Source organism: Pavona decussata, unplaced genomic scaffold (genome assembly GCF_977016875.1).
Source record: "Pavona decussata unplaced genomic scaffold, jaPavDecu1.1 SCAFFOLD_303, whole genome shotgun sequence".
Taxonomy (NCBI): Eukaryota; Metazoa; Cnidaria; class Anthozoa; order Scleractinia; family Agariciidae; genus Pavona; species Pavona decussata.
The window spans coordinates 843,185-870,977 of record NW_028145699.1 but is presented as its reverse complement, the minus strand read 5'-3'; the positions used below and the strand labels follow the sequence as shown (position 1 = coordinate 870,977).

The window sequence follows — 27,793 nt, the reverse complement described above, 5'->3', positions numbered from 1 at the left end:
GCTTTGGACATAATAATCACCCTGGCTCAATTATTTGGCCAAGTTCATACACATAAACTACGAAACAGTAAAATTAAGCCCTAAAAACGTCAAAGGCACTTAAAATAGCTAAGACAAATTCATAGTATTTACTTACCACAACCCTAGCGCGTACTTAATAACATCACTAACAGAATCTGTAAAGCGAGCGCAAACTGTGTTCGGCCACTTAAAATGTGCCGTTGAACTTTGATTTCGTGTCCAACATATTTCTCCGAATTATCCTCGTTGCCTTAAGGAGAGTCATCGCTTCATTGTCAAAATCGCGTTCGCAAGCCTGTTGAAGCGCAGTAGCAACTTCGTTATTGAAAGCTAGCGACCTGGAACATTTTGCTAAGAGCCTTTCTTTAAGATCAGTAGAGTGAACTGGGCCAGACACTTCCATTCCAAGTTGTGCCAGACGGCAGGAGCCCATTGCAGACGGTTAGAATACATGTCCGCACGTTCTGCTAGCCTAAACACTATCGGAGCGCTACCCTTTGTCTCGGGGTGTGTTTCTTGTACATATGCAACTAGCTGTGCTAAGGCGATATCTTGGATTCTCTTTTCACTTCCGTTAATTGTACTCTGTTTCGGCATCTCCGCTTTGTTATAAAGTGTTACCAGGCGTTTCGCATGGCAAAATGCTTCTTGAGAAATCATATCGCCTACTAATGCACTTAATTTCACAAGTAACACCTTGACTTGTAACAGATGCGCGCACTCGCGAACCCTTGTGTCTATAATAAAAGACCAGTCTTCATGAAGCGTTTCCCAGAAATTTCCACAGAAAAAGCAGCTTTTTTCGGCTTTGGAAGTGATTGTGCCAGAACACGCCCTTGTAAATTAAGGAACGTTGAGGGGAGCCAGACTCTTCTTGTCTTTTCCGTTTGTCTGCTCTTTTTAGCTTCATGTTTTTAAATTTATTTCTGCAGGATTTGTGCAATTTTGCTTTTCGCTGCATAAGCGTTTCTGAAATCCCTCCACCCTCATCTAGCTTCTCAACATTTATGGGTATTGGCAAGCTTCGAATTTCACTAAATTGAAAAATGTTACTAGCCAAGGTGTGGTAGCCTGTTCTACACTCTATTTCCGATCTTCGGGGATTTCCTGGGCATTGGAGCAGTTCTGAGGTTGTTTCCTGGCACTTGTCCAGTCCGCACTACTACCGTCATCTTGTTCTGTCATCGCGTTATGTGCGATACGTTGAAAACAAGGATTATCAGAAGGAAATTCAGATACATCACATAACGGCAAGCTGAATATGGTCAAACAAAATACATATGCGTTATTGACCAAGCGTGAGGTCAAGATGGCTGGATATTGACCGAGTTCTTTTTTTGCGTTTTTATGGACCGAGACGAAGTCGAGGTCCATAAAAACGCAAAAAAAGAACGAGGCCAATATCCAGCCATCTTGACCGAACAAGCTTTCCTTTAGGCAAATGTTGAGAAAGTTAACCGAACTTTTTAGTGAGCGTTTTCCCCCAAACAACGAGAAAATCGAAGAAAAGATTGCATTGTTGTTGGGATTAAACTTTCGATGCCAAGCGGACGGGCAACGGGTAATCCCGAGCGGGCAAGATAGCTCCATCTTGCCCGCTTGGGTAGCCAATCACAGCGCAGGATTTGACTCATCTTGTCCGCTCGCGGAGCCAGCCATATAATAAGGATAGGTAATGTCAAGCGGTTAGCCTTTAAATAGCGGTGGAATAGACTATGCCGATTAAATAATTTCATAACAACAACTCTCAATTATGTATTCGATGGGAGCGATTTCTTGGTGGTTGGCTTTGTAACTTTGATAATTTCATGATAATTTATCATGAAAACTGTTTTGAATATAAAGGAAGTGTAGCGCCGATTTAAGCTTAAGGCGGTGAGAGAAGCGAAGGATAAAATTGCTAATGAAAAAGACACATTGTTTGCCAAATTAGCAAAGCGAACGATGAAATGCAAATTTGATTAATAAAAATTACAAAGTTGCAAAGCCAACCACCAAGAAATCGCTTGCTTCGAAAAATGAGTAGAGGAGGTTTCGCTTCTTACTTTTTCCCTATCAAAGAGAAGTTTTTATGTACAGAAAGGAAACAGAGTGCTTAGTTTAAAACTTAGCGAGATTTAAAATTGCTGGAAATTTGCCGAAGAAGTAATACCATGGCAGGGATAGCCGAGGATTTTCCCGCGCTGGTGCGTTTTTTATACATTTTCTAATCTTAGTCTTTGTTTTCACTAAACATGGCAATAATTCAAACCAACTTCGAGAAATATGAATCGTACAAATCGTGGCTTTGAACCAATTCGGTGAAAAAGGTGAAATATGGATCCTTCTTTTCTTTCATCTCACTCTGCTTTCGGAAAAACCCATTCGATAGCCGTCTAAATTTGGTTTGCTAACCTTCTAACTCGAGAAGAAAAGAATTAAAAAGAAGTTCGAATAAAAAATAACAGGCAGCAAAAGGAAATATCATTTTGACTGTAGATGTTCACGTTTAACAACCCCTGAATAGCCGGTACAATTTCTATTTTTATCAACAGCCCATTTTTCGTTATGTTAATTGCTTGAATCGCAATTTTTTGGGGCAGCGTTGCAGCCTTATATTGACGATGCTGGAAGAAAATATTGTAATCGTGTTGGTCTTGTTTCCTTGCCTATTCTGAAATATATTTTCACCCCAAACCATTCATCAATATCAGTGCAGTACCGCTGTCTCAAAATCTTATTAGTTATGTCACGATACTGTACGTGCAATCACGTGGCCTGTCACGTGATCAACTGAAACGACTCGACTATCAAAGAAAAGCAAATATATTGAATAATTCTCCACTTTGGGAGGAGTGTCGCTCTTTTGATGTAGGACGGTAGTTGCTACACGAGAAACAAAATGTCAGCCTCGTATCCATGCTAGAATTTCAGTGAGCCACTTCAAACTCGTTGAAACTGGAATTACGGGATACTTCCCAGGTGGGTCCATAACTAATATTGTTCAGTAGGTATGTCTCTATCTATGTGACAAATTTGGTGCTTTTACCATAAATCCCACATATTTTTGGACCAATCTGCCGGACTATAACGAGAATTTTGATTCGAGTTTAAGACCAATTCTCCAGGAAAGTGAAGCAAAGTTGGAAATGAAAAATTTTAACCCCCCTTCAATTTTTGTGTGGAGGTAGGTTACCTTAAGGGATAGACAAAAGCAACCATATTTGGATCGGCAGATGTATCGTCGCCATGGTAACCGCACTAGATGACGTCGGCCTTGAGACCATGTTTTGAGCAAAAGTTCCATTCTCAAAAAGTAAAAGTAAACGAGTCTGGTTCTCGGGTGGATGTGAACCAATTCAAATAAAATTCATACAGATGGTAGAACCACTCTTCCAGTTTATAAAATTTGCCATTACAATAAGTTAGGTTTTATAAACAAGAAGAAAATGCTCGTCTTACTATGTTCCCTGTCATCCATTTAGACAAGCAGGAAAAACAAGCACAACCATATTGCTAATTTCTCCGAAAGTACTCTTTCCACATAAACCAAATTAGCAACAGAGATTACGCAGATATTGACGTTTCTAAATATCATAAAATCAATTTGGGGAAAACTATATTCTGGCCATGGGTGCTGAAGACACCTGGGACAAATTTCAAAAAATTGCAAAATTGGTTATTTTGAGAGCTCTAGTATTAGGCTCAAACAGGCTTTAGAGAGAGAAAATCAGCTTCAAAAGTATCTTTTATCATCTTGTCTGCTACCTACATTTAGTAAATAAGGTTTTGGCCAACAAATTTGATGAAATATAAATTAATACAAAGCCTACCTTGAAGGTTTTGGGAATTTCTTCAGGATGCTTTCGTCGCGTTGTTCTCTCCAGTGTCTCTCCTTCGCACGCTCCGTTTTTTGACCAAATCTAGCGCAGACTAACAGTTACTCCCATCGAATATCCAGTTTGCCGTGTTTCAGACCAGAGAAGATGATACAAGTAGCCCGCATACACTTGACAAAGAATTAATAGTTAACAAGGTCCAAAACATGGTCGTGATACTTGCGATTTCTGCCGTCGAACACCTAAATTCATCGATATTATCCAACCAGGAAGTAAAGTAAATGTGTCGAGATCAATGTACAAAGCAAATGCATGCCTTTGAACAATCCAAAGTAACGTCTTTGGCTAAAATCGAGTCAGATATTGCGATAGTCGACAAGCCAAGAATGGTGAATAAACTGAACGCATAGGCCGGAAGTCCGAGAAGCACGACTGCTGACCGGATGTAACACAATGTAATGGGATGTAACACCGGATGTAAGTGTAATGATATTCTCTTGTAATGGGGTTGTTTCACAATGGCAATGGTGAAGAAAGCCAAAACAAAAAAAGGAAGAAAACGGAATAGCCGAATGAAAACAAAAACAAAGGAAATGAAGCTGAACTGAAGCTTGGGTGAAAATTGAACGCATGATACACAATAGCTGCACCCCCCCCCCCCCCCCCCCGCCCCCGCCACAAAAAAAAGATTGCTTTTTAGACTGTGAAAATGCAATTACAAATTCAGTTATGATAAACTATTCGTGACAAGAGAATGAAAAATTCGCGCGTGAAATGTTACATTTATTTACCTACACGGCAAAGAATAAGATCCATTTCGTCGGTGGTTTCATCACGGTTTATACTAAGTCCGTAGGCTTGCACGTGCCTGGAAATATCCCTTTGACATTCACTGAGTTTTATATTGTTTCCACTGCACTCACAAACGTCCCTTTTGGGATTTGAAAGAGAACAACTTTCCATTGTCACGACCAGGATATTTTCCTTCGCACGACGATATGCAAATTTCCCTTACAGTGTTTTTGATCGACGGCACAAATTTACTTCCGGTCACCCCTTCCCCCACCAAAAAAAAAACAACAACAGCAAAAAATAAATAAATAAATAAACAAACCGAAAGAATGACAAAATTTGGGCAGGTCGGCTATCGGCTATCGGCTTGGAGAGGACTTATTTATTTCTGGAGGAGAGGTGGGTCAAAAATTCCGCCTTCGTATCTTCTAATGTGTACGCTAATGCCCCAGATCAGCGATATATCTTACATGCAGGCCATCCTTAACTTCCAATAAGCAATGAATTAAAAAAAAACAAACAAACAAACAAACCCAGGAAACATGGGCGGCTTATGTGGTTGCGTAAAACGATAAGTAAAGCACTTTTATTTTGTCCTCTTTATTCACCACTGTAAAACAGTCATAAAAGTGGATGAAAAGTCGTCCTTTTATCCCTTTATCAATGATATATTGTACCAAAAATATCTAAAGAAGAGATAATGCCATTGCGACAATGTCGCTTTAGCTAAAGCTACAAAAACAAACAAACAAGAAGCGCGTATGTCACATTTAAAAGTACATCCGGTCAGCAGTTTTGCTGCTTGCATTTCCGGTCTACATACGTTTGATCGTAAACAGGTCGTAAACAACGATTTCTTCGCTTCTCAACCATACACCACGGAATGTACGGCTCGATTTAGGCAAAGACTTTATTCAGAATCGTTACAGACATGCATTTGCTCAGCTGTGATCTTGATGCATCTATTTAACTTCCTGGATGGATTGTATTGATGAATTATTTCGATACTCGACACACGACTGTGTTTGACCTGTTCGACTGTTCTTTATTCGGGTTAATGCATCATCATCTTTGGTCTAAAAGTAGATGTCCGGCGAGGCTAGCCAGTTAGATTTGCCCTTTCCGCTAGAGTCTGTGCAAGATTTGGTCAAGAAAATGGAGCGAGCGAACTGAGGAGAGACCCATACTATACAACAAAAGCATGTCTTCAACAGCCATGGCCAGAATATAATTTTCCCCAAATAGATTTTATGATATTTAGAAACTTCAATATCTATGTAAGCTCTGCTGCTAATTTGGTTTATGTGGAAAGAGTACTTTCGGAGAAATAACGAATATGGTTGTGCTTGTTTTTCCTGCTTGTCAAAATGGCTGACAGACAACATAGTAATGCGAACATTGTCCTCTTGATTATAGAACCCAAAATACTCTAACGGCAATTTTTATAAACTGGGAGAGTGCCTCTACCATCTGTATGAATTTGATTTGAATTGGTTCTCATGCACTCGAGAACCAGACTCGTTTATTTTTACTATTTGAAAGAGAATTTTTTGGTCAAAACATAGACCTCAGGCCGACGTCATCAAGTGCGGTTTCCATGGCAATGACGCACCTGCCGATCCAAATATGGCTGTTTTTGTTCATCCCTCCAGGTAACCTACCTCCACACAAAAAATGAAGGGGGGTTAAAAATTTTCATTTCCAACTTTGCTTCACTTTCCTGGAGAATTGCTCTTAAATACTAAACAATAGAAAATTTTCAAAAAGATTTCTGCCCCTCAGTTTGGACTTTGACTTTTCTTTACCATCGTTTTAAAATTGGATTTTAAAAACATTTTTTGACGAGCGAGTTGAAAACCTCTGTTAACTTTTAATCGTCGGGATTAGTTTCGAACAACAGGGTTCTGTTGATCATGCTTACAGGGTGGTTGTTGTTGGTTGTTGGTCATGCTTCTCAGCTTTTCAGCCTATGGATAAAAATCCTAGCTGAAGTATTCAAATAAAAGCTAATGAATAGTACTTTTTGCTTAACTGTTTAAAATGTTGTTTGGATGAAATCCTCGAGTGCGATTGTTCAAACTAAAAGTGTTTTTTTTTTTTTTGTTATGCTGTAAAAGTTTGTCCTTAACCTCCGAGTTAATGGGTGAAATTCTAAAGGCCGACCATGGTGATGAAAGTTACCAAGTACTGCTATTCCTATGTTTTTGTTAACGTTTTAATCCTTCTACTTCAAAAGACAGTTGAGAATTGTACTCCGCTTTTAGCTCGGGTGCCCTATTAGGACCTTGAAATGGCATCTCATTCCATTATGCGACAACGACCAAACAATGAAAGAAACTAAACCGTTTTGACCTTGTACGCAAGTGTTTATTTCATCTCTGTCTTACAAAGCCCTTACTAGTCCCAATCCCTTAAACCAATTAATTATACTAATAAACACTTGGCGTTATCTTCGCCTTTGTTGTGAGCTTTAGCATTCACTGCACCAGGATGTACCCCATGGCTTTGATGTGCCGATCTCCATTATCTGGGCTGTGTCGAGCCTCGTTTCCACACGTGTTGGAGTCGTCAGCGTATCCACCAGTGCCAAACCCGATTCTGGAGTCACAGGAATTACAGTCGTTCTGCTCGTTTGCAACGATTCCGATTCTTGCTCTTGGACCACTAGACCTATTATCTTTAGCGTTAAACCCTTGTCGGTTACAGTTGACCTGCAAGGAGGCTTGTGCACCGACCAAAGTCTTCCACATGTAGCGACTCAGTGATGTGGCGCGGTACTGTCCGTCAGCGATCAGCGAATACAATGAACTGGCCTGCTTGTTTATCACAATAAACCTGTCATGCCCGTCGAATTTCATACCAAGGCAGATCTTGGAGAAGGGCGTGCCCCAGTAGGTTGGCAATTTGGTTTCTATTTCATCAAACCCAGTCTCCCCGCCTGCTTCTTGGTAGGATACTTTGTTGCTCCAGTAGTCGGAATCGTAATGGAAGGTCCTCTGCAATTAAGGAGAGAGAAAAAAACCTTTTATTGCGAAAAATCGAGTGACGAGAATTTAACTGATAGAAAGAGGTGTACCTTTTTACCATCAATCTTCATGGCCGTCGTCCACCCTCCACCTCCGCATTTATTGATTTCCATGTGGCAGTAAACAACAGTCTCTTGTAAATTAACCAACAGTTTGTACAAACCACTCTTCATGGACCTGCACAAAGAAGGAGCACTTAGAAATCTGACTTGAATTCTATTTCCGACTGGCGTTTTGCTTCTGAATCAATGCGTTCTGGTATTGCCACAAGGGAAGTTCGGCCTACTGTAAACCAAACCCAACATGATTTATCTGCGCTGGGCGTCGGTTTCTTGTATCAAGGTCGAAGTGTGGTTTGTAATTATGGACAAATGATGAATTTAAGGACTGAAAAGCAAAACTATTCTGAAAAATGAGTTGTAATCGGCCAACAAGGCTCAACTGTGTGACTTGTTCGCAGAAGACCTAGTCATAGGAAATTTCAAAGCATTTAATTATTTATTCGTTTTAAAAATACAGGTTTGATCAGTCATAAATATAAAAGCATGGTACGTCCTTCAGAGTGGAAAAACGAAGAAGCGATATGCACACCTTTAATTGTTAATTATTTGCAATAACAGGAGCTAGCAATTGTGTCTACTTACGGATCTTTTTTGTATAGTTCTTGACAAGAAGAGGCCTGAACGAAAAGAAATAAAAAGGCAATGCAATGAAAACTTGAAGAGCAAAGATTGAAAGAGCTCAGCTACGCAGACAAATGATATAACCAACCGAACTAGGTGTACCTTCGGGGATGGGGGCGGCTGGCATGGGCAAGTTTTGTTAACCATCGCAGCAAGGTTTTCCACCGTCGTTTTCAACGTCTGCATGTCCGCTGAAAGCAAACGTTGGAGAGATAAGAACATCCAAAGCATGAGAGTGTGTGCATGTGGTATCTGTGGAACGAGCTCACATTATACAATTACGCACTGTTGGTTCTATAGAGACTTTTAAGAATTCAATTAAGACTATTCTTTTTAGGCTTCTAGTACGAGTATACGAATATACGTCTCAAGAGCAGCTATGTCAGAGTTGTATTATAAACAAGTTTTGCCAGAAAATAAGTGACCTTCCTTTTCACAATTATGTATATCGTAAATTGAATTACCTTTCTGTGTAGACAATTTGTTTGCTGTTGAAAAGAGAAACTTTGAATTCAATATGATACGCGCATGTGATTTGAAATAATTATTATTCGCTACCCATTCCAAGAAAACGGAATCACCATAAGAAAAGTTTCATGAGCCATGATAATTATTTTCAATCTTCATTTAGCTTGCACAATACCATAGAATAAATTACCTTCCTGTTGTTTATATTTTTTCTTCTGATCAGACATTTCTTTCTCCAAAGCTGCAATGTTAGCCTTGTTATCTGAGAGAATAAAACAGACAGCCTGAGAAAATTTCAATGCTCCCTCCCGAGCCCATAATTGTTACTGTTAATCTAAATCTAATTTGTGCTTCAGAAAGACTTTCTTACGGGAAAACAGTCAAAACTATTGTAACTTGCTCATTAGTCCCGCCTCAACACAAAAAAGATATCTTTTGACAATTTCATTTTGTACCCACATCCCGCGCCCGGGTTCAATTTAAGTTGGAGAGTTGGTTTTTATCCCACGGAGTCTCTTTGGGGTGACTATTGAGAAAACATCGCTGTGCTATTCCCAAGGCCATATGCAACCCTTAAAAACACAATATCGATGTTGGTTGGAGCCTCCAATGGCATATAAACTTTTGTGTATCGACAGCAAATTTCTAATTAATTAAAGCTAAACGCTTTGCAACACCCGCAATTATCCTTCAAATTCGTCGCTGAAGACAAACGCTTCACTTCTAAGCTGGGAACAGTTTTGAAATATTAAGAGGCAGAAAAGTTCATGCTTATGCTTTTTTTTATTCACACTTGGTCGTAGTTTTCAATGTTGTTCAGCATAATTGTTTCTGGAAATGAAGGTATGTGTTTTAACGAAGGCAGTTTATTTTTTGTACTTTTCTCGGTTTTGTACTTAAAGTTTAACCGGACACATTCCCAACGAGCTCGCGAATTCTAAATACATAAAAAACTTAAGGGCATTAAAGACAAAAAATAAAATATATATATTAAAAATAAGGACTTCACTTGCCTTTGCAACGACATCTTTTACGTCCCGCTTCAACTGAAAGCACGCTTATAATCAGAAGAGTCAGGAAAACAAAAGCGGTCTTCATTGTTAATGGTGAAAAGACAGGCACCTGGACAAATACACATCAGATCAAATATTACAACTCAGACAGGACTCAGCCCAAACAAACTTTACCTCTGATCCCTTTTTGCTTTTCAGACAGTTAGTCAGCCAGTCAGTCAGGCAGGCAGCCAGTCGCTGCAGTCAGTCAGTCAGTCAGTCAGTCATTCAGGCAGGCAGTCAGTCAGCCAGCAGTAGTCAGATAGTCAGTCAGTCAGTCCGTCAGTTAGTCAGTGAATCAGTCATTCAGTCAGTCCGTCAGCGAGTCAAAAAGTCAGTTGGTCAAGTCAAGTTGAACCATAGCATTCAAGACTGAGACCGCAACATCTGGAAATGATCTCGGGAGCAAGATTCGTGCTGGTGCCAAAGATCTTTAAAAGTGTGAGTTAAATATGTGATCATTTACCGCCTTCTACTCACTACTTTTCATGAAAAACCAATTTTTAAGACAGAAAACTGTCGCTAATTATTGTCTCCTTTCAAACACTTCTCGTGCTTTCAAAGCCGCGATTTTGGAGTCGGCATTAGCGTTTTGTGTTCTATTGGATGTGTCTTCAGCAACATTTCTGTTTCTCTGCAACAACCTGTCTGCCTTTGATGAAAAGCAGGCAAGGGATGATTGTTTATCACTTATCCTTACAGTTTAAAGCAGGATTATCGACCTTATGCCTACAATTTAAAGGAAAATTATCATTTATCCCCATAATTAAGAGGAGATTTATCCTTTATCCCAGGTTCAGGTTCAGGCTCATTTCTTTCACACTATTTACATAAAATTAACATGAAAGAAAAGTATAGTTACAACAGATGATTACATTCAAGATAAAATAATTACAGTACAGATCATAAAATGTGCGTCGTGGTCAAAGTAGCAAAGGCTTTCTAGTTGACCACCACCTACTTTTAAGTAAACAAAGAAATGACACTGAGCTTTATTTGTATATAGTAGAAAATGTAGGAAATGTTTGTAGAGCCTAAGATTAATGTACAAGAGAGAATTACATGTATATATATATATATATTAAGGTGTGTTAGAGATATACTGAAGCAAGCAAGAAATCTAAACAAAACAACCTTAATAAAAGAAAAACAAAAAAAACATACAAACAAACAACCAACAACAACAACAAACAAAAACAAAAAGAAAGCAAAAGAACAACACATCATCAGCAGCAACAGCAGCAACAGCAGCGACAACAAAGACCAAAATATAAGCAGACAATTATTATTATTATTATTATTATTATTATTATTATTATTATTATTATTATTATTATTATTATTATTATCAAATTATTAACCCTACCGTTCATAGAAGGGTTATTCTTTATTCCTACAGTTTAGAGGGGAGTTATCCCTTATCGCTACAGAGGATGTTATGCCTGATATCTGCAGTTTAGAGGAGGGTTATCGCAATTTAGGAAAGAGTTTTCCCTTATCCCTACAGTTTAAAGAAGGGTTTTTCCTTATTCCTACAGTTTAGAAGAGGGTTAACCCTAATTCATCTAGTTTAGGAGAAGGTTATACCTAATCCCTACAGTTAAAAGGAAAATTCCCTTATTGGTACAGTTTAGAGAATCGCGCCTTACCTCTGCAGTCATGAGAAGAATATTTTTTATTGGTACAGTTAGAGGAAAGGTATTTCTTATACCTACATTGTATAGAGAGATTATCCCGTATTTATACAGTTCAGAGGACGGTCATCCCTAATTCCTAATTAGAGTTGAGTTTGTAACATATTAGCATGTACTAATTAGCACCTATTGTATGTTATATTTTGTATACGCGTATTTAAGTACGGTAGCACATTGATGTAAATTCAGAAAGCACACGCGACCAGTGTGCAGCAGTCGGATGAAATAAAGTCGTCGACAACTAATTACAATGTTTGATATAGCTTCTCAAATGATCAATAATTATTGGAGAAATTGCAGGCTAAAGCTGGCAAAATTTTGGCGCGCGCGCGGAACCCGTAGCTAAGGGATTTGGGTAAACCTATGAGTGGGAGAAATTTTGGTTTGGTTATAACGTCACTTCCGTCCGACCGACCGTCCGACCTACGTACGTACGCTCCTTCGCGTAATCCAATGTAAAATGAGACACTCAAACCCTGTGCTGAAACCCGGGTTTTTTTCGGTGGGAAGTGAACAAGCGAGAATTTTGAAGAAAACTTATTGCTGTATTCGTTGAATGTTTCGACAAACTACATATGTCGAGAAAGTAAGGAAATTTGAAACCCGAGAGCAACTAAGAGGGCGAACAAACAGGCGAAATGTCAGTAGAAAACAAACATGTGGTGAGTAAGCAAATCAGTTCAAAACCCCTTCAAATTTAAAAAAGGAAGCACTCGTCACGCTCGTTGTAGTTTGACTGTATACTGGTTCCACATTCGTGTTCTCAAGACAAGTCACTCAAATAAAGAAAACGTAGCACGTCGAGAGAGTGTGAAAACAACCTTATAAAACGTAATACTTGACCATTTTGTAACAGTTATTTTCTTCGTGAAATTCATGCACACAAATCAAAAGAGATCCTATTTCCCATCCGGTGAGAATATGGTGAGAATAAACTAGCTGAAGTGCTCGGTGAATTCGTATTGATACATCACTGAAGAAGTCAACCCTTTCTTTCGCCAGGACTTGCAAAAAACTGATCGAGAATCGGAGAACGGACCAGGAATCCCTATCGATAAAAGCGAGCCTATGAAGTCTGTGAAATGTGACTAAAATTTTGAGAGATATATATTTTTCTAAAGGATCGCGTATTTGCGATACTGTTATGCTCTGATCTGAAAAGCGGCAGATCTATTCTGTTCTTACGAAAAAGCGCGCAAATCTTAACCAGCTCTAGAATTTTGTTTTTCAATTGTTTAGAGATAAATCAAGACCCAGTTGTAGCACTTACCTTCAGTCAGCACCGGGGAACTCCTGAACAAAAACTGATATCAGGCAGTATAGTGCGACGAAGGAAATAGCATAAACACTGGGCGGGGAGAATGCTATTAATCACTCAAGTTTGTCATTTTACTGATCCGTTTCCAAGAAGTTGCAGTCAACACTCGCCCTTTTTGAAATAACGATCGTGATGCTTTACAAACATTGTGTGGTTGTCATTTTACTGATCCCGAGTTTCCAAGAAGTTGCAGTCAACACTCGCCCTTTTTGAAATAATTGTCCTGATGCTTTACAAACATTGTGTGGTTGTCAATTTACTGATCCCGAGTTTCCAAGAAGTTGCAGTCAACACTCGCCCTTTTTGAAATAGTTGTCGTGATGCTTTACAAACATTGTGTGGTTGTCATTTTACTGATCCCGAGTTTCCAAGAAGTTGCAGTCAACACTCGCCCTTTTTGAAATAATTGTCCTGATACTTTACAAACATTGTGTGGTTGTCAATTTACTGATCCCGAGTTTCCAAGAAGTTGCAGTCAACACTCGCCCTTTTTGAAATAATTATCGTGATGCTTTACAAACATTGTGTAGTTGGTATTTTACTGATCCGATTCCAAGAAGTTGCAATCAACACTCGCCCTTTTTGAAATAATTGTCGCGATGTTTTGAAATTATCTGTTAATTTTGAATGAAATAACGAATTGGGTATACGGACACATTTTCCTTGTCGGATTTAACAAACTGATTTAGAGTTCCGATAGCCTTTCTGAAATGTCAATAGAAGGAGGGCTGTGTGTGCCTGTTTGCTTTACACCAAAATCGTGGGTGATTTTAATTTTTTATGTTTTCTTCAGTTTACAAAAGAATTCTTTGAAACTCCACCTTTTTCTCTTTACAGTAAGACAACTCTAGCTAGTAGCAATGCTTCCATTCCATTCGCTATTAAATAAAAGCAAACGAAGACTCTTCATATTAAAATTGCTTCGGCGGAAACTTACAAACATTGGGTGGTTACCTAAGCAACAAAGCAACCTTTCCAGAAATGCCTTTCAATACTACTTGACGGTGTGTTCCTTTGCTCTAACGTAACAGGTCATTTCTTCTCCTTCTATAATTCTTTTGTAAAATAAATTGGATCAAACAACAGGCCAAGGCTGTCATATCACGCTGTCGCTAAGCCAGTAAAGGAAGATTCAGGAATGTTTTATTTTTAGGGGTCCATGCAAATGAAAAATAACAATTCACACAGTTGACAGCAAATAAAATGCTTTATAGTAACTTTATACCGTGTTCCACCGATACTCCACAAATATTGTTGTTATTTTACATAGTATTGGTCAATTCCAGACAAATGAACAACTATCTATTTACAACGATTTCTGCTTCACTCTGCTTTTAACTCATTGGGGGTAAATTTCAACCAAGTCAAAATTTGTTAAATGCATCTAGTGAAATGCATTCTTATTTGAGAGTACAGTCTCTCGTTTGAAATATCAACTGACAAGGGACGTAGTTTAGCCAAAGCCCCCTACTACTAAATTGAGACATTTTACCAGCGGCGTTTACACTGAAACGTTCCAAACGGCAAGGACAGATATTGGCCTTATCGGTTTTACAGGAGGGCCTAACTGTTCTATTACGCAACGAGGTACTTGGTATTCACCTGAGTGTTATGGATTTATAATTACGTCACTCCTTGCATTTAACCAAACTCGTTAAGACGCAAGTATAACCCTTTTAATGGTCGCTTTATTTTATTCTTTTCTTTAATTAAAATCCACCAAAAAAAACAAGAAAGAGTAGTCTGGTTGGACATCACTGAATATATTTACCCGGTATTTCGCTCTTTGACGAGTAGGGTTGCAAGGTTCCAATTACCATTGTTCTAAAAGGTTTCGAGGGCCGATCATCTCTTCCTGGTTACCACTGATACAACACACGGACGAAAACTCCCTAGTCTTAGCTTTATTACTGATCACGTTTTACACTGATCAGCAAATGTAAGTTGAGAAAGCATGTAGCCTCTTTAACATAAATGGGTATACAACTCTTATCGCGAAGCGTTCTCAGGTACCCTCTGCTAACTCGTTGAATCTTATTGGAGATTAAACACTTATATTTAACTTAGAGCTGGTGTGGCCATTAGCTCCAATATCGCAGATTTTCAACGGCCTTTTAAACCAAATAACCCTGCAAACAATAGCATTTCTCTCTTGCATGTCATCTCCTTGAACATAAAATAGCCCTTATTCAAATTTTAAACAAAATGCACTCTTTGTGAGTTTCTTTAGCCCCCTGGTGCGCTAGTATTTATTTACTCATTCTCGTAGACATGGAGGGCTAACTTAAAACCACGCGCGATTGATTTAGCGACTACCCTGGCATACTGAGACTAACTTTTCAGCGTTCAATGTAGTTGAGGTCAACTTATTTACGAGAAAGGTATGCTTTGAGTTGCTGCTTCACTTAAAGCCGTACCACGGTATTTACCCACGTAAAGCAGTCTTGAATAATCAATTAAAAATTTAATTCTTCTCGTAGGGTCGCCAAGAAAATGAAACAACGCTACTAAAAGTTTCCTCTTTGTGATTTGTTTTCTTCGTCAGACTCACGTAGACCAATTAGAAATGGGTCTCTTTTTAAATAGTGAAATATCCAATGTGAATGAAATGGGTGCCAGGAGCGGTTAACAAAATTCGACATTTTTCGAGACTGAATGAGTCTTTCGGGCGTCAAATTTTTCTGTAGTCACCATCTTCACAGCTTAAGACTTACTTAAAACCTTCATTTATTGAAAGAATACTGATTTGTCCATGCCACACATACGCTGCTCTATTTTGTATTTATTGTATTTTCGATTTGAGTTTTCTATATAATCCCGATGGTTTCTTGAGGTCTCCTCGCTATATCTTTAAGACTACTTTTGTCTCAGGTTAATGTGTTTTCAGATGACAAATAAATAAAGAAAAGTCGAACAAAAATGACTCAGCGGGGGCTTCGCGAAAGAATCGAGGTACCAACGAGAAATGAGTGAAATTCGAATAAAATTTGGCGACACTTTTGTTCTTTGAAGTTACGTAACCCTGAATTTGCCAGACTACTATACTCTGCTCTTCGGAAGAGCAGTGGTCAAGGTTAAGATTATTGGTCTGGTTATTACTGAAGTTAAATCGAGAGAGCCCTCTAGACCTCTGGTTGTGAAACTCACCTTCAGTTCCTTGAGCTTCACCTTAACCTGCAACACAAACTGATAATCCGCTAGAGCGAAGTGTTGCCTTTGTTGATTGTCGATCAACGGAAGTTATCATTAAAATTAACAAAAAGAGACACAGAGCTTCCAACCACTCAATGGGGAGGGGCGGGGGATGCGGATATTATCAGTTTTAAAGCTCAATTTACACTAGAGAAATTCAGCACGGCTCGACTTAAAAGTAGCACGGGCCAAAGGCGTTTACATTTTCTTTTTATCCTGGCTCTTTTCTGTTTATCAAAGTAACTGGCACGGGTAAGTTTAGTCACATTTTCGTAGCCCTTGTGCGTCTTGGTCAGTGACAACAATTTCTTTCATGGACAAAAAGATTTCGGTCTGAACAGTTTCCAACATTTCGACTGTCAGTACCATGCTTGTACCTCGAGGTTGCACCGTGGTGAACGGGGCGAATTCGAGAGCTTAATAAGGAAACGTCAGATACCAAAAGGAAAACGCAAGAAATGAATGATGTTGATGATAGCAGTGGCTATCGTTGTGAATCCTCTGAGAGATCGAACTCTTAAGGTCGGACCCAGAACTGATGCCTGGATCGCAATGGCTGGCAATGACTTTTCAGAAAAGCAGTTGTACGTATGGAAACTTTCACTTCCAGACAAATGAAAAACTATCTATTGACAATGTTTTATAGCATCTGCTTTTAACTCATTGGGCGCAAATTTCATCTAAGTCAATATATGTCAAATGCATCTAGTGAAATGTATTCTTATTTGAGAGTACAGTCTCTCGTTTGAAATATCAAACCGGGGGCGTAGTATAGCATTGAATCGATCCAAAAGAGAAGAAAAGATATTGGCCTTAACGGTTTTATAGAAGGGCCTCTGTTCTATTACGCTACGAGGTACTTCGTATTCGCCTTAGGGGTGTGGGTTTATAAAGTCAATCCTTTCATTTTACTAAAATCGATGTTATGATGCAAGAATAACCCTTTTAATAATTGGTTTATTTTCATTCTTTTCCTCAATTAAAATCCAGCTAAAAAAACAAGAGAATAGTCTATTTCCTCATCACTGAATATATTTACCCTGTAGAATGCTCTTTGACGAGTAGGGTTGCAAGGTTCCAATTACCATTGTTATAAAAGGATTCTAGGGCCACATGTGTTATCGATCATCTCTTCCTGGTCACCCTTGATACAACACACGGACGAAAACTCCCAAGTCTTGGCTTTATTACTGATCACGTTTTACACTGATCAGCAAATGTAAGTTGAGATAACATGTATCCTCTTTAATATAAATTGATTTACAACTCTTATCGCGAAGCGTTCTGAGGTTCCCTTGGCTAACTCGTTGAATCTTATTGGAGATTAAACACGTAGATTTAACTTGTAGCTGGTGGGGCCGTTAGCTTTAATATCGCAGATTTTCAACGGCCTTTTAAACCAAATAACCCTGCAAACAACAGCATTTCTCTCTTGCATGTCATCTCCTAGAACATAAAATACCCCTAGCCTAATTTTGAACAAAATCCACTCTTTGTGAGTTTCTTTCGCCCCCATGGAGCGCTAGTATTCTGACTTACTCATTCTCGTAGGCAGGGATAGCCTCCCACGCAGTCGTTTTTAGGGGACTCGTTTTTCCGCCTTAAAAGGGAGGGCTAACTGAAAACCACGCGCGATTGATTTAGCGACTACTCTGGCATACTGAGACTACCTTTTCAGTGTTCAATGTAGTTGGAGTCAACTTATTTATGAGAAAGGTATGCTTTGCGTTGCTGCTTCGCTTAAAGCTCACCGCGGTATTTGCCCACGCAAAGCAGTATTGAAGATTAAAGAAAATTTTAAATTCTTCTTGTGGTCTCGCCAAGAAAATGAAACATCGCTACTAAAAGTTTCCTCTTTGTGATTAGTTTTCTTCGCCAGACTCAAGTAAACCAATTAAAAATAGATCTGTTTTCAAATAGTGAAATATCTGATGTGAATAGAATGGGTATCAGGAGCGGTTAACAAAATTCGACATTTTGCGAGACTGAACGACTCTTTCGAGCGTCAAATGTTTCTGTACTCAACATCTTCAGAGTATTAAGCTTTTTAAAAGATTTAGTATACCACAAACTGATAATCCGCTAGAGCGAAGTGTTAACTTTGTTGATTGTCGAGCGACGGAAATTAACATTATAAGAGACGCAGCACTTTCAACCACTCAATGGGGAGGGGCGGGGGATGCGGATATCATCAGTTTTCGACGTGCGATTGCTAGTAGCAACCATCGTACCGCTTTGAAAATATCTGTTAATAAAAATTAAACGACATACACTACAGGGTCTACGAATATATTAGAGAACATAAGCAACAACGACGGCAACGCCAACATAAAACGTCACCTGAAAATATAACTTTATTTCATTTGTGGAGTACTTCGCATTTATTTCAAGCGGTTCAACTTCTTCAGAAACGGCGAACTGCCCAGGAATCAAAATGATAGGATGGGCGTTCAAGTTAAGAAAAAAAATGAAACATTCGCCGTCGTGTGCTCACGTTCTTCACAAAACCTTGAATTGGACCATTTCACGTTTTTGTTTTACACAGGACGGCAAAGAAACGGTACCAAACTTTAAAACGCACATTCGAGGATTGTTTTGGCTCATTAAACCCATTATTTGAAAGTGAAGATATGAAAATTCATGCATTTGAACTGCGGAAGAAAGAATGAATAAGTGAGTGATAATTGCAGTTTCATATGCAACTTAAACAGTACCGAAAACTGTTAGACCGGTCAGAACGCTAGGAAATTGTCAAGTCGATGCTATACATGAACACTCAGTTCAACAGGAACAATATTATTTAATTAGACAGTGTACATCTTCGTTCCGACTCCGACTTTCATTGAACTGACCATGAGGTCCGGGAAACTACTGGCGCACATGCGCAATACATGAACAAACAAACATGATCAAAAACTAGTCTCTGATGACATCTCCCTCCTTTGAGCTCTTAAAGACTTAGCGAATACAAAACATGAACATGAAAATATATAAAGCAGCTGGCTTAGTGCCTTGCATCTTAATCAGTCAATATCTCAATAACTGTTCAAAGAAAAAAACACTGACCAAGTCTCTAAAACGGACAGGTTTCCTAACGAAACAACCACTTGAGGTCCTAACTTCTTCAAAGCCCGATTAAGCTAATCCTGGATTAACGAGAATTTTAATTTGACTTTAATTACAAAACAATAACGATTTTTTTTTTCTCCCACAGTTTTGACTTTGACTTTTCTTTACCAGCGGCTTAAAATTGGATTTTAAAAACATTTTTGACGAGCGAGTTAAAAACCTCGATTAACTTTTAATCGTGGATTAACGTTTATCGGCTTTCGAACAACGGGGCCCTGTTGATCATGTTTGCAGGGTGGTTGCTGTTGATTGTTGATCATGCTTGTCATCTTTTCAGTCCATGGATAAAAATGCTAGCTGAACTGTTCAGGTGAATAGTACTTTTTGTTGAATTGTTTGGATGAACTGTTTGGATGAAATCCTCGAGTGCGATTGTTCCAACTAAAACGGTTTTTTTTTTTTATTACGCTTTAATTAAAAGTTGGTTCTAAACCTGTGAGTCAATGGATGAAAGTCCGACCATGACAATAAAAGTTACGAGTATTACTATTCCTATGTTGTTATTAACGTTTGAATCCTTTTACTTCAAATAATATTTGAGAATTTTACTCCGCTTCTAGCTTGGGTGCCCTATTAGGACTTAAAAATGGCATCTCTCTTCAGCATGCGACTACGACAAAATCATCGAAGAAACGAAACCGTTTTGACCTTGTAAGCATTTGTTTATTTCATCTCTGTCTTACAAATCCCTTACTAGTCCCAATCCCTTAAACCAATTAACTACACTAATTAAACACTTGGTGTTATCTTCGCCTTTGTTGTGAGCCTTAGCATTCACTGCACCAGAATATACCCCATGGCTTTGATGTGCTTGTCTCCATTATCTGGGCTGTATTCAGCCTCGTTTCCACACGTGTTGGAGTCGTCATGGGGTCCACCAGTACCAAAGCCGATTCTGGAGTCACATGAGCCACAGTCGTTCTGCTCGTTTGCAAGGATCCCGATTCTTGCTTTTGGACCGCTAGCATTACTTCCAACTTTAGCGTTAAACCCTTGTTGGTTACAGTAGAGCTGCAAGGAGGCTTGTTCACCGACCAAACTTTTCCATGTGTCGCGAGTCAGTGTGGTGGCGCGGAATTGCCCGTCAGCGATCAGTGAATACAATGAACTGGCCTTGTTGTTTATCACAATAAACCTGTCCTGCCCGTCAACTTTCATACCGAGGCAGATCTTGGAGAAGGGCGTGCTCCAGAAGGTTGGCAATTTGGTTTCTATTTCATCAAACCCAGTCTCCCCTCCTGCATCGTTGAAGGATTGTTTGTTGCTCCAGTAGTCGGAATCGTAATGGAAGGTCCTCTACAATTAAGAGCAGAAAAAACCCTTTACTGCTAAAAATCGATTTACGAGGAAGTAAACTCATAGGAAGAGGTGTACCTTTTTACCATCAATCTTCATGACCGTCGTCCAGCCTCCATTTCCGCACTCATCGATTCCCATGTGGCAGTAAACAACAGTCTCTTGTGAATTAACCAACAGTTTGTACATACCGCTCTTGATGGACCTACACAAAGAAAGACCACTTAGAAATTTGACTGGAATTCTGTTTCAAGCTGACGTTTTGCTTCAATGTGTTCTGTTATTGCCACATGTATAAGGGAAGTTCCGCCTACTGTTAACCAAACCCAATATGATTTATCTGCGTTTGACGCCGGTTTCTTTTGCCAACGTCGCGGTTTGATTTAAACATTCAGTCTCCTATTTACACCAATCTACGTGCTTGAAGGGATTGGTTATCTTAGTTTTGGCTTAATATACGACGCTTAATCTGAAACTTTTCTAAACAAACTACCACAAAATGAAAAGGAGAAGAGTTCCTAATACTGAAAATAGAGCAACAACTAACACTCAGATGGTCTCTAACAAATTGTTGTCTTTCGTGTATAAGACCTTCCCGAGTTTAATGCTCAACGAATTGGAGTAAATTGGAGAACTCACAAAAAAGGCAACCGTCATGATCAGGTGGATACGGATTTTCGGTATTGATTCGCAACTGATTGTAGAGCGATTTATATTCGTTGTAATTATGGATAAATGCCGATTAAAGGACTGAAAACCCAACTTTTCTGAAAAATGAGTTGTGATCGGCCAACAAGGCCCAACTGTATGACTTGTTTGCAGAAGACCTAGTAATAAGAGATTTTTTTTTACAATAATAAGAGTATTTAGATAATAAGAGTAATAAGAGTATTTAACAATTTATACATTTTAGAAATAAAGGGTTGATCTGACATAAGGATAAAAGCATCGTACGTCCGATCTTTCAGAATTGAAAAACAAAGAAGCGATATGCACGGCAGTAATTGTTACTTATTTTCAATAAAGGAACTGACAATTGTGTCAACTTACGGATCGTTCTCGTAGAGTTCCTGGCAAGAAGAGGCCTGGACGAAAAGAAAGAAAAAGACTCTGGGATCAAAACTTGAAGAGCAAAGATTAAAAGCGCTCAAGCTGCGCACTCTGGCAAATAATCAACTGGAGCTCAGTATACCTGCGATGGTGGCGGTTGCTTGCATGGGCAGGTTGCATTAACCAATTCAGCAAGGTTTTCCACAGTCGTTTTCAACGCCTCTATGTCCGCTTAAAGCAAACGTTGGAGAGATAAGAGCATGTTAAAGGGATCTCCAAAGCATAAGATTTTGTGCATGCGGCAAAGGATTCCTTCTACTACGAGTACAAATATACGAGTCTCAAGAGCAGCTATGTCAGTCTTGTCTTATAAGCAAGTTTTGCTGGAAAATAAATTACCTTCCGTTTCATAATTATGGTTGTTGGAAATTGAATTACCTTTCTGTTTAGGCAATTTCTATGCTGTTGAAAAGAGAGACTTTGAGTTCAATATGACACGCGCATGTGATTTGAAAGAATAACTTTTTTTTTGCTACCCATTACAAGAGAACGGATTAATTCGAAAAGAAAGGTTTCATGAGCCATAATAGTTATTTTCAATCTACATTTGGCTTGGGCAATAGCATAGAATACATTACCTTCCTGTTGTGTCAATTTTTTCTTCTGATCAGACATTTCTTTCTCCAAAGCTGCAATTTTAGCCTTGTTTTCTGAGAGAATAAAACAGACAGCCTGAGAAAATCCCAATGCCCAATCCTGGCTCTAAATCTAAATCTAATTTGTGTTTCAGAAAGACGCTCTTAGGGAAACTGTCAAAACTATTGCACTTGTTCATTAGTCCCGCCTCACCACAAGAAAGGATGTCTTTTGAGGTTTAACCCCACTGCCCCGCTCCGTTCACATTAAGATGGTGGTTTAATTGGCTGCTTACCCCACTTTCTAACGGGAGTGACAATTAAGAAAATATCGCTGTGCTATTTCTAAGGCAATGCAATCTTTAAAAACGCAATATCCATCTTAGTTGCAGTCCCCGATGGAATATTAACTTTTGTTTATCCAACAGCAAATTTCTATTCAATTAAAAGCAAACGCTTTGCAACACCCGCAATTTTACTTCAAATTTGTTTACGAAGAGATACTCCTCTTCTTAGCTGGGAACAGTTCTAAAGTGTAAAGGCAGGGGCACCCAACGGATCGTCTCGGTAAATTATCTGTTTGGAAGGCCCTTCATCCCCTACAATTTTCTGAAGGGAATTTTCACCTCAAACTTTGGTGATATGGGAAATTTAATGCCGACATAAAATGTCGTTTCGGGTGCCAAAAAAAGGTCAGCTAGGATTTTCGGAAAGGAAATAAGACCTAAGGTTTTCGGGAAATGGACAAAGATGCCCTTGTAATTTCGAAGAGACTCAGGTTGCCCTAGAATGACCGAACAGATAAAATTATTATAGCGCGGCCTAAAATGAACCTACAAAGCTTTAAAGGCACTCCAGATAGCCTCAAATAGCGTTTCAAAGGATCTGAGAGAAAAATGTCGTTGGCAGAAGTTCCTGCTTATTCTTTTTTTATTCACACTTCGTAGCAGTTTTCAATGTTGCTAGACATGATTGTTTATGCTAATCAAGGTATGTGTTTTGACGAAGGCAGTTTATTTTTTGTACTTAAAGTTTTAACCGGAAACTTTTCCAGCGAGTTCACGAAATCGTAATACATGGAAAACTTAATGGCATTTTTAAAAGACAAAAAATAACAAAAATGATAAAAATAAGGGTATCACTTACCGCTGCAACATTTTTTATTTTTTTTACCCGCTTCAACTGAAAGGACGCTTATAATCAGAAGAGTCAGGAAAACAAAAGCAGTCTTCATTGTAAATGGTGAAAAGACAGACACCTGGATAAAAACAAATCAGATCAAATATTGCAATTTAGAAAGGAATCAAACAAACTTCACCTATGAGACCTTTTGGCTTTCCAGACAGTTAGTTGAACAGTCAGTCAAGCAATAAGTCAGCAATTCAGTCTGTCAATCAGCCTTTCAGTCACAACAACAACAACAAGCTTTATTTGCATGACTATAACAAATATAGTATTACAAAGGCTATTAATAGCTAATCATTGATTCTTTAACTACTTCTTAAGATACTCAAAATAGAATAAAATAAAATAAATAAGTAAATAAATAAATAAATAAATAATAATAAATAAAGTAACTGAAGTCTTTGCTTAGCTTATTTTGAACTATTCATACAGTAGAAGTAATCATTCCGGAGAGAAGTTTATCTCTCAATTCGAAGCACGAGGAACTGAAATGAAGTTAATTGAGTGTTTATTCAATAGTCAGTTGAGTTCATTATATGCGATAGTAAAGTTTCTTTTACTAATAGTGGTGTAAATGGAAGGCTAGGTTCTATTTTAGTAAAGAAAATATCTCTCAAAAAAGAGTAACTTTGGCAATCTAATAAAAAAAATGAATTCTATCTTCAATGGTTTTACAGTTGCAAACATTACACACCCTTTCATTACGGGGTATGCTATCGTATCTTCCTGTTTCAATCAAAAGCTTGCGGCTGCTTATTCTCAGTCATTCCTTCAATCGGTCCGTCAGCTAGTCAGCGAGTCAGTCATTCAACAGGCCAACCAATTAGTCGGTCAATCAGTCAGTCAGTGACTCAGTAAGTCAGCGAATCGATAAGTCAATTGGTCAACTCAGATTGAACCATATATAGCATTTATGACTTAGACCGCAACATCTGAAAATGATCTGGAGCAAGATTCTTGCTGGTGCCAGAGATCTTTAAAAGTGTGAGTTTAAAAGTGTGTGATCATTTACCGTACTCTTTGACTAACTTTGATGAAAAAACAATTTTTCAGACTGAAAAATTGCTAATTACTGTCTTCTTTCTCACCCTTTCAAAGCAACAGTTTTAGGGTCGGCATTAGCGTTTTGTGTTTTATTGCCCGCGTCTTCAGAAACATTTCTGTTTCTTTGCAACAACCTGTCTGCCTTTATTAAAGACCAGGCAGGGGATGATTGTTTATCACATATCCCTTCAGTTCGACCTTATTCCTACAATTAAAAGGAAAATTATCCTCTATCCGCATAATTTAGAAGAGATTTATCCTCTATCCCTACTGTTCAAAGAAGGGATATCCCTTATCCCTGCAGCCTAGAGGAGAGTTTTCTCTTAGCGCTACAGTTTAGAGGATAATATACCGTATGCCTGCAGTTTAGAGGAGGGCTATCCCCTGTTGCTACAGTTAAGTGGAAGGTTACCCTTCTTGGTAGAATTTAGATGATTACACGTTATCCCTGCAATTTAGGGGAGAGTTATCCCTTTTCCGTACAGTGTAAAGAAGGGCTGTCCCTTATTCCTACAGTTAGGAGGAGGGTTATCCCTTATCCCTCTAGTTGAGGAGAAGGTTATACCGAAAGTTCTCTCTTTTTACTTCTTATTACTACAGTTTAGAGAAAATTGCGCCTTACCTCGGCAGTCTGCAGTCGTGGAGAAGAATATCCCTTTTTCTACAGTTTAGCTGAGGGTTATTCTTAGTTCTTCTATTTTAGAGGAGGGTTACACGTAATCTCTACAGTTAACCCTTAATGCTACAGTTTAGAGGATTCTACCTTGCTCTGAAGTTTAGACGAGGGTTATCCTTTATCTGTTAAGAGGTGAGCTATGCCTTTAATATTGCTACAGCATAGAGGATTATACCCTTAATCTCTGCAGAGAGAGAAAGTCCGGAAAATGTAAAGACCTAGCAAGAGAGAGCCGGGCATTATGGAATGATAGCACCTGTTACTATTAATTTGGTACACTTGGAACAATTCCAAAAGGGATTGGAGCACAGCTAGTAAAGATTGAAATTCAACTCTCCACGGATTTAGAACAGAAGCCCTTCTTACTAAGAATGGTCAGAATCCTGAGGAAAGTTCTTGAGATCTAAATACCGGAATAATAATAATTATAATAATAATAATAATAATAATAATAATTTGGGAAACTGTTTTTTTTGAAATACGTGATGCCGTGATACTTGCCGTCAATAAATTAGACATATTCTACGGGAAATTTGAAATCTCCCAGGCAATGTTCAAAACTTGCATGTAAATCAGTACGTTCAAAAACCCTTCAAATTTCAAAAATTCTGGTCAAGCCTCATGTAGATTGACTGTATGCTGGTTCTAATTTCTCTTCTCAAGACAAGTTGCTAAAATCAAGAAAACGAAGCACGTCGAGAGAGTGTGAAAACAACGTTATGAAATGTTTCCTTGAACATTTTGTAACACTTATTCCTTCGTGAAATTCATGCACACAAATCAAAAGAGATCCTATTTCGAAGCCAGCTGCTCGGTGAATTCGTCTTGATGCTTCGAGAAGTCAACCCTTTCTTTCGCCACTATTCTCGGGACGTGTACTATCCTTGCAAAAAAACTTATCGAGAGTCGGAGACCGATCTACATTCGCGTTCTCAAGACAAGTCACTAAAATCAAGAAAACGTGTTTTAAAATTATTCACTGGTAGTACCTCGAGGGAGTGTGAAACAAACATTAGGAAAAGTTTCCTTCATTATTTTGTAACATTTATATTCAGCCTTCGTTAAACTCACTAACACAAGTCAAAAGATATTCTTTTTCCCAGCAGGTAAGAAGGAGTGCTTGGTAAATTTGACATTTCTGAACTAGGCATTGACACTTCGAGAAGTTAACTCTCAGGACGTGAAGCCTTGCAAAAAATGTGATCGAGAGTCGGAGACCGGGCCACGCAAAGAGAGTCAAAATTGAGATGCAAGGAATCCCTATTGGCAAAAGCGGGCCTATGGAGTCTGTGAAATGCGACTTATATTATGAGAGACATATATATTTTTCTACTAAAAGTTTTCTGTTTTTGCGACACTGTTATGCTCTGATCTTACGGAAAAGCGTGCAGATCTATTCACTATACTATTACGGCTTGATCTTACAGAAGAGCGAGAGAACCAGTTGTAGCACTCACCTTTAGTCAGCACCGGGGAACTTCTGAACACAAACTGATATCAGGCAGTGGTGCGACCAACGAAATAGAATAAACACTGGGCGGGGAGAAAGCTATCAATCAGACAAACGTCTGACATGCCACTGGTCCGTTACTCTTGAAGACGTTGCAACCAACAATCGCCCACTAGTTTTGCAATAATTATTGCGATGCTTTCAGTGATCTGTTAGTTTTGATTAAAATAACAAATTGGATATGCGGACGCATTTCCCTACCGGGTTTAACAAACCGATTTAGAGTTCCCGTAGCCTTTCTGAAATATCGATAGAAGGCGAACTGTGTGTGCCTATTTGATTTGCATCAAAATCATGGGTGATTTCAATTTTTTTTTTATTATTCTTCAGTTAATAAAAGAGTTCTATGAAACTCCTCTACTCAGCAATAATGTTTTTATTCCATTCGTAATTATAAAAGGAAAAAAAGACTTTTTATATTAAAATTCATTTTAGCTAATGCCGACATCGAGAACTTTCCCCTGACAGTTTCCTGCGGGAACTTACAAACAACGGGTGGTTGCCTACGGCATGTTCGGCGGCTTTTAAAAAGCAACGTTTCCAGAAATGCCTTTTTACACTGCTTGAGTGAGTTCCTTTGCCCTAATGTAAGCGATCATTTCTTCTCCTTCCGACAATCGTTTTCTAAAATCAATTGAATCAAGTAACAGGTGGTCATATCACCCTGTTTCTAAGCCAGCAAAGGCCAATTCAGGAATTTCCATTTGTAGTGGTCCATGCAATTGACAAATAACAATTCACACAGTTGACAGCACTGAAATCAGAACTGCTTGATAGTAATGTTTTACCGTATCTAGACGATATTCTACGAATGTTATGATTTTACACAGTAACACTCAATTCCAGACAAATGAACAACTATCTATTTACAATGTTTTCTGCGTCACTCTGCTTTTAATTCATTGGATGTAAATTTCATCGAAGTCAAAATATGTCAAATGCACCTTGTGAAATGCATTCTTATTTGAGAGCCAGTGACAGTCTCTCGTTTGAAATATCAAACAAGGGACGAACTATAGCACTGAATCGTTCCAAAAGACAATAAAAGATATTGGTCTTAAACGGTTTTATAGAGGGGCCTCTGTTCTATTACGCTACGAGGTACTTCGTATTCACCTTAGGGTTGTGGGTTTATAAAGTCACTCTTTTCATTTAACCAAATTCGTCGATGTAATGACCGCAAGTATAACCCTTTTAATAATCG

General features: G+C 38.6%; 3 protein-coding genes across 6 annotated transcripts in view; all 3 read right to left on the bottom strand.

The window, feature by feature from the left end:
* LOC146454316 (putative skeletal organic matrix protein 5) overlaps nucleotides 1-27,793 on the bottom strand; it is a 102,713-nt gene that overhangs the window by 23,055 nt on the left and 51,865 nt on the right.
* On the bottom strand, nucleotides 6,753-7,853 carry LOC146454318 (putative skeletal organic matrix protein 5). The gene is made up of 2 exons (XM_085095660.1): nucleotides 7,708-7,853; nucleotides 6,753-7,627 (listed from the first exon to the last, which is right to left on the bottom strand). The coding sequence occupies exons 1-2, from the start codon at nucleotides 7,828-7,830 to the stop codon at nucleotides 7,109-7,111; spliced, it is 642 nt and encodes a 213-aa protein (XP_084951786.1). The 5' UTR covers nucleotides 7,831-7,853; the 3' UTR covers nucleotides 6,753-7,108.
* LOC146454314 (putative skeletal organic matrix protein 5) overlaps nucleotides 19,835-27,793 on the bottom strand; it is an 82,651-nt gene continuing 74,692 nt past the window's right edge. For 3 of the 5 annotated variants that reach the window (XM_085095625.1, XM_085095629.1, XM_085095626.1), the window contains exons 2-7: nucleotides 23,321-23,432; nucleotides 22,178-22,249; nucleotides 21,682-21,770; nucleotides 21,540-21,574; nucleotides 20,568-20,694; nucleotides 19,835-20,489 (exon numbers count right to left, since the gene is read on the bottom strand). In XM_085095625.1, the coding sequence (XP_084951751.1) occupies nucleotides 19,968-20,489; nucleotides 20,568-20,694; nucleotides 21,540-21,574; nucleotides 21,682-21,770; nucleotides 22,178-22,249; nucleotides 23,321-23,408 (933 nt within the window). In that variant the 5' untranslated portion in view covers nucleotides 23,409-23,432 and the 3' untranslated portion in view covers nucleotides 19,835-19,967. Of the gene's footprint in view, nucleotides 20,490-20,567; nucleotides 20,695-21,539; nucleotides 21,575-21,681; nucleotides 21,771-22,177; nucleotides 22,250-23,320; nucleotides 23,433-25,445; nucleotides 25,465-26,536; nucleotides 26,592-27,793 lie in introns of those variants that run through there. The other 2 variants (XM_085095624.1, XM_085095627.1) reach the window with 2 other exon arrangements.

Excerpts from the sequence above, each read along its gene's own strand:
- LOC146454318 (XM_085095660.1), bottom strand. The coding sequence starts at position 7,830 with ATGAAGAGTGGTTTGTACAAACTGTTGGTTAATTTACAAGAGACTGTT. Across the intron at positions 7,628-7,707 it reads TGAAGATTGATGGTAAAAAG|AGGACCTTCCATTACGATTC; the intron begins GTACACCTCTTT and ends CCTTAATTGCAG.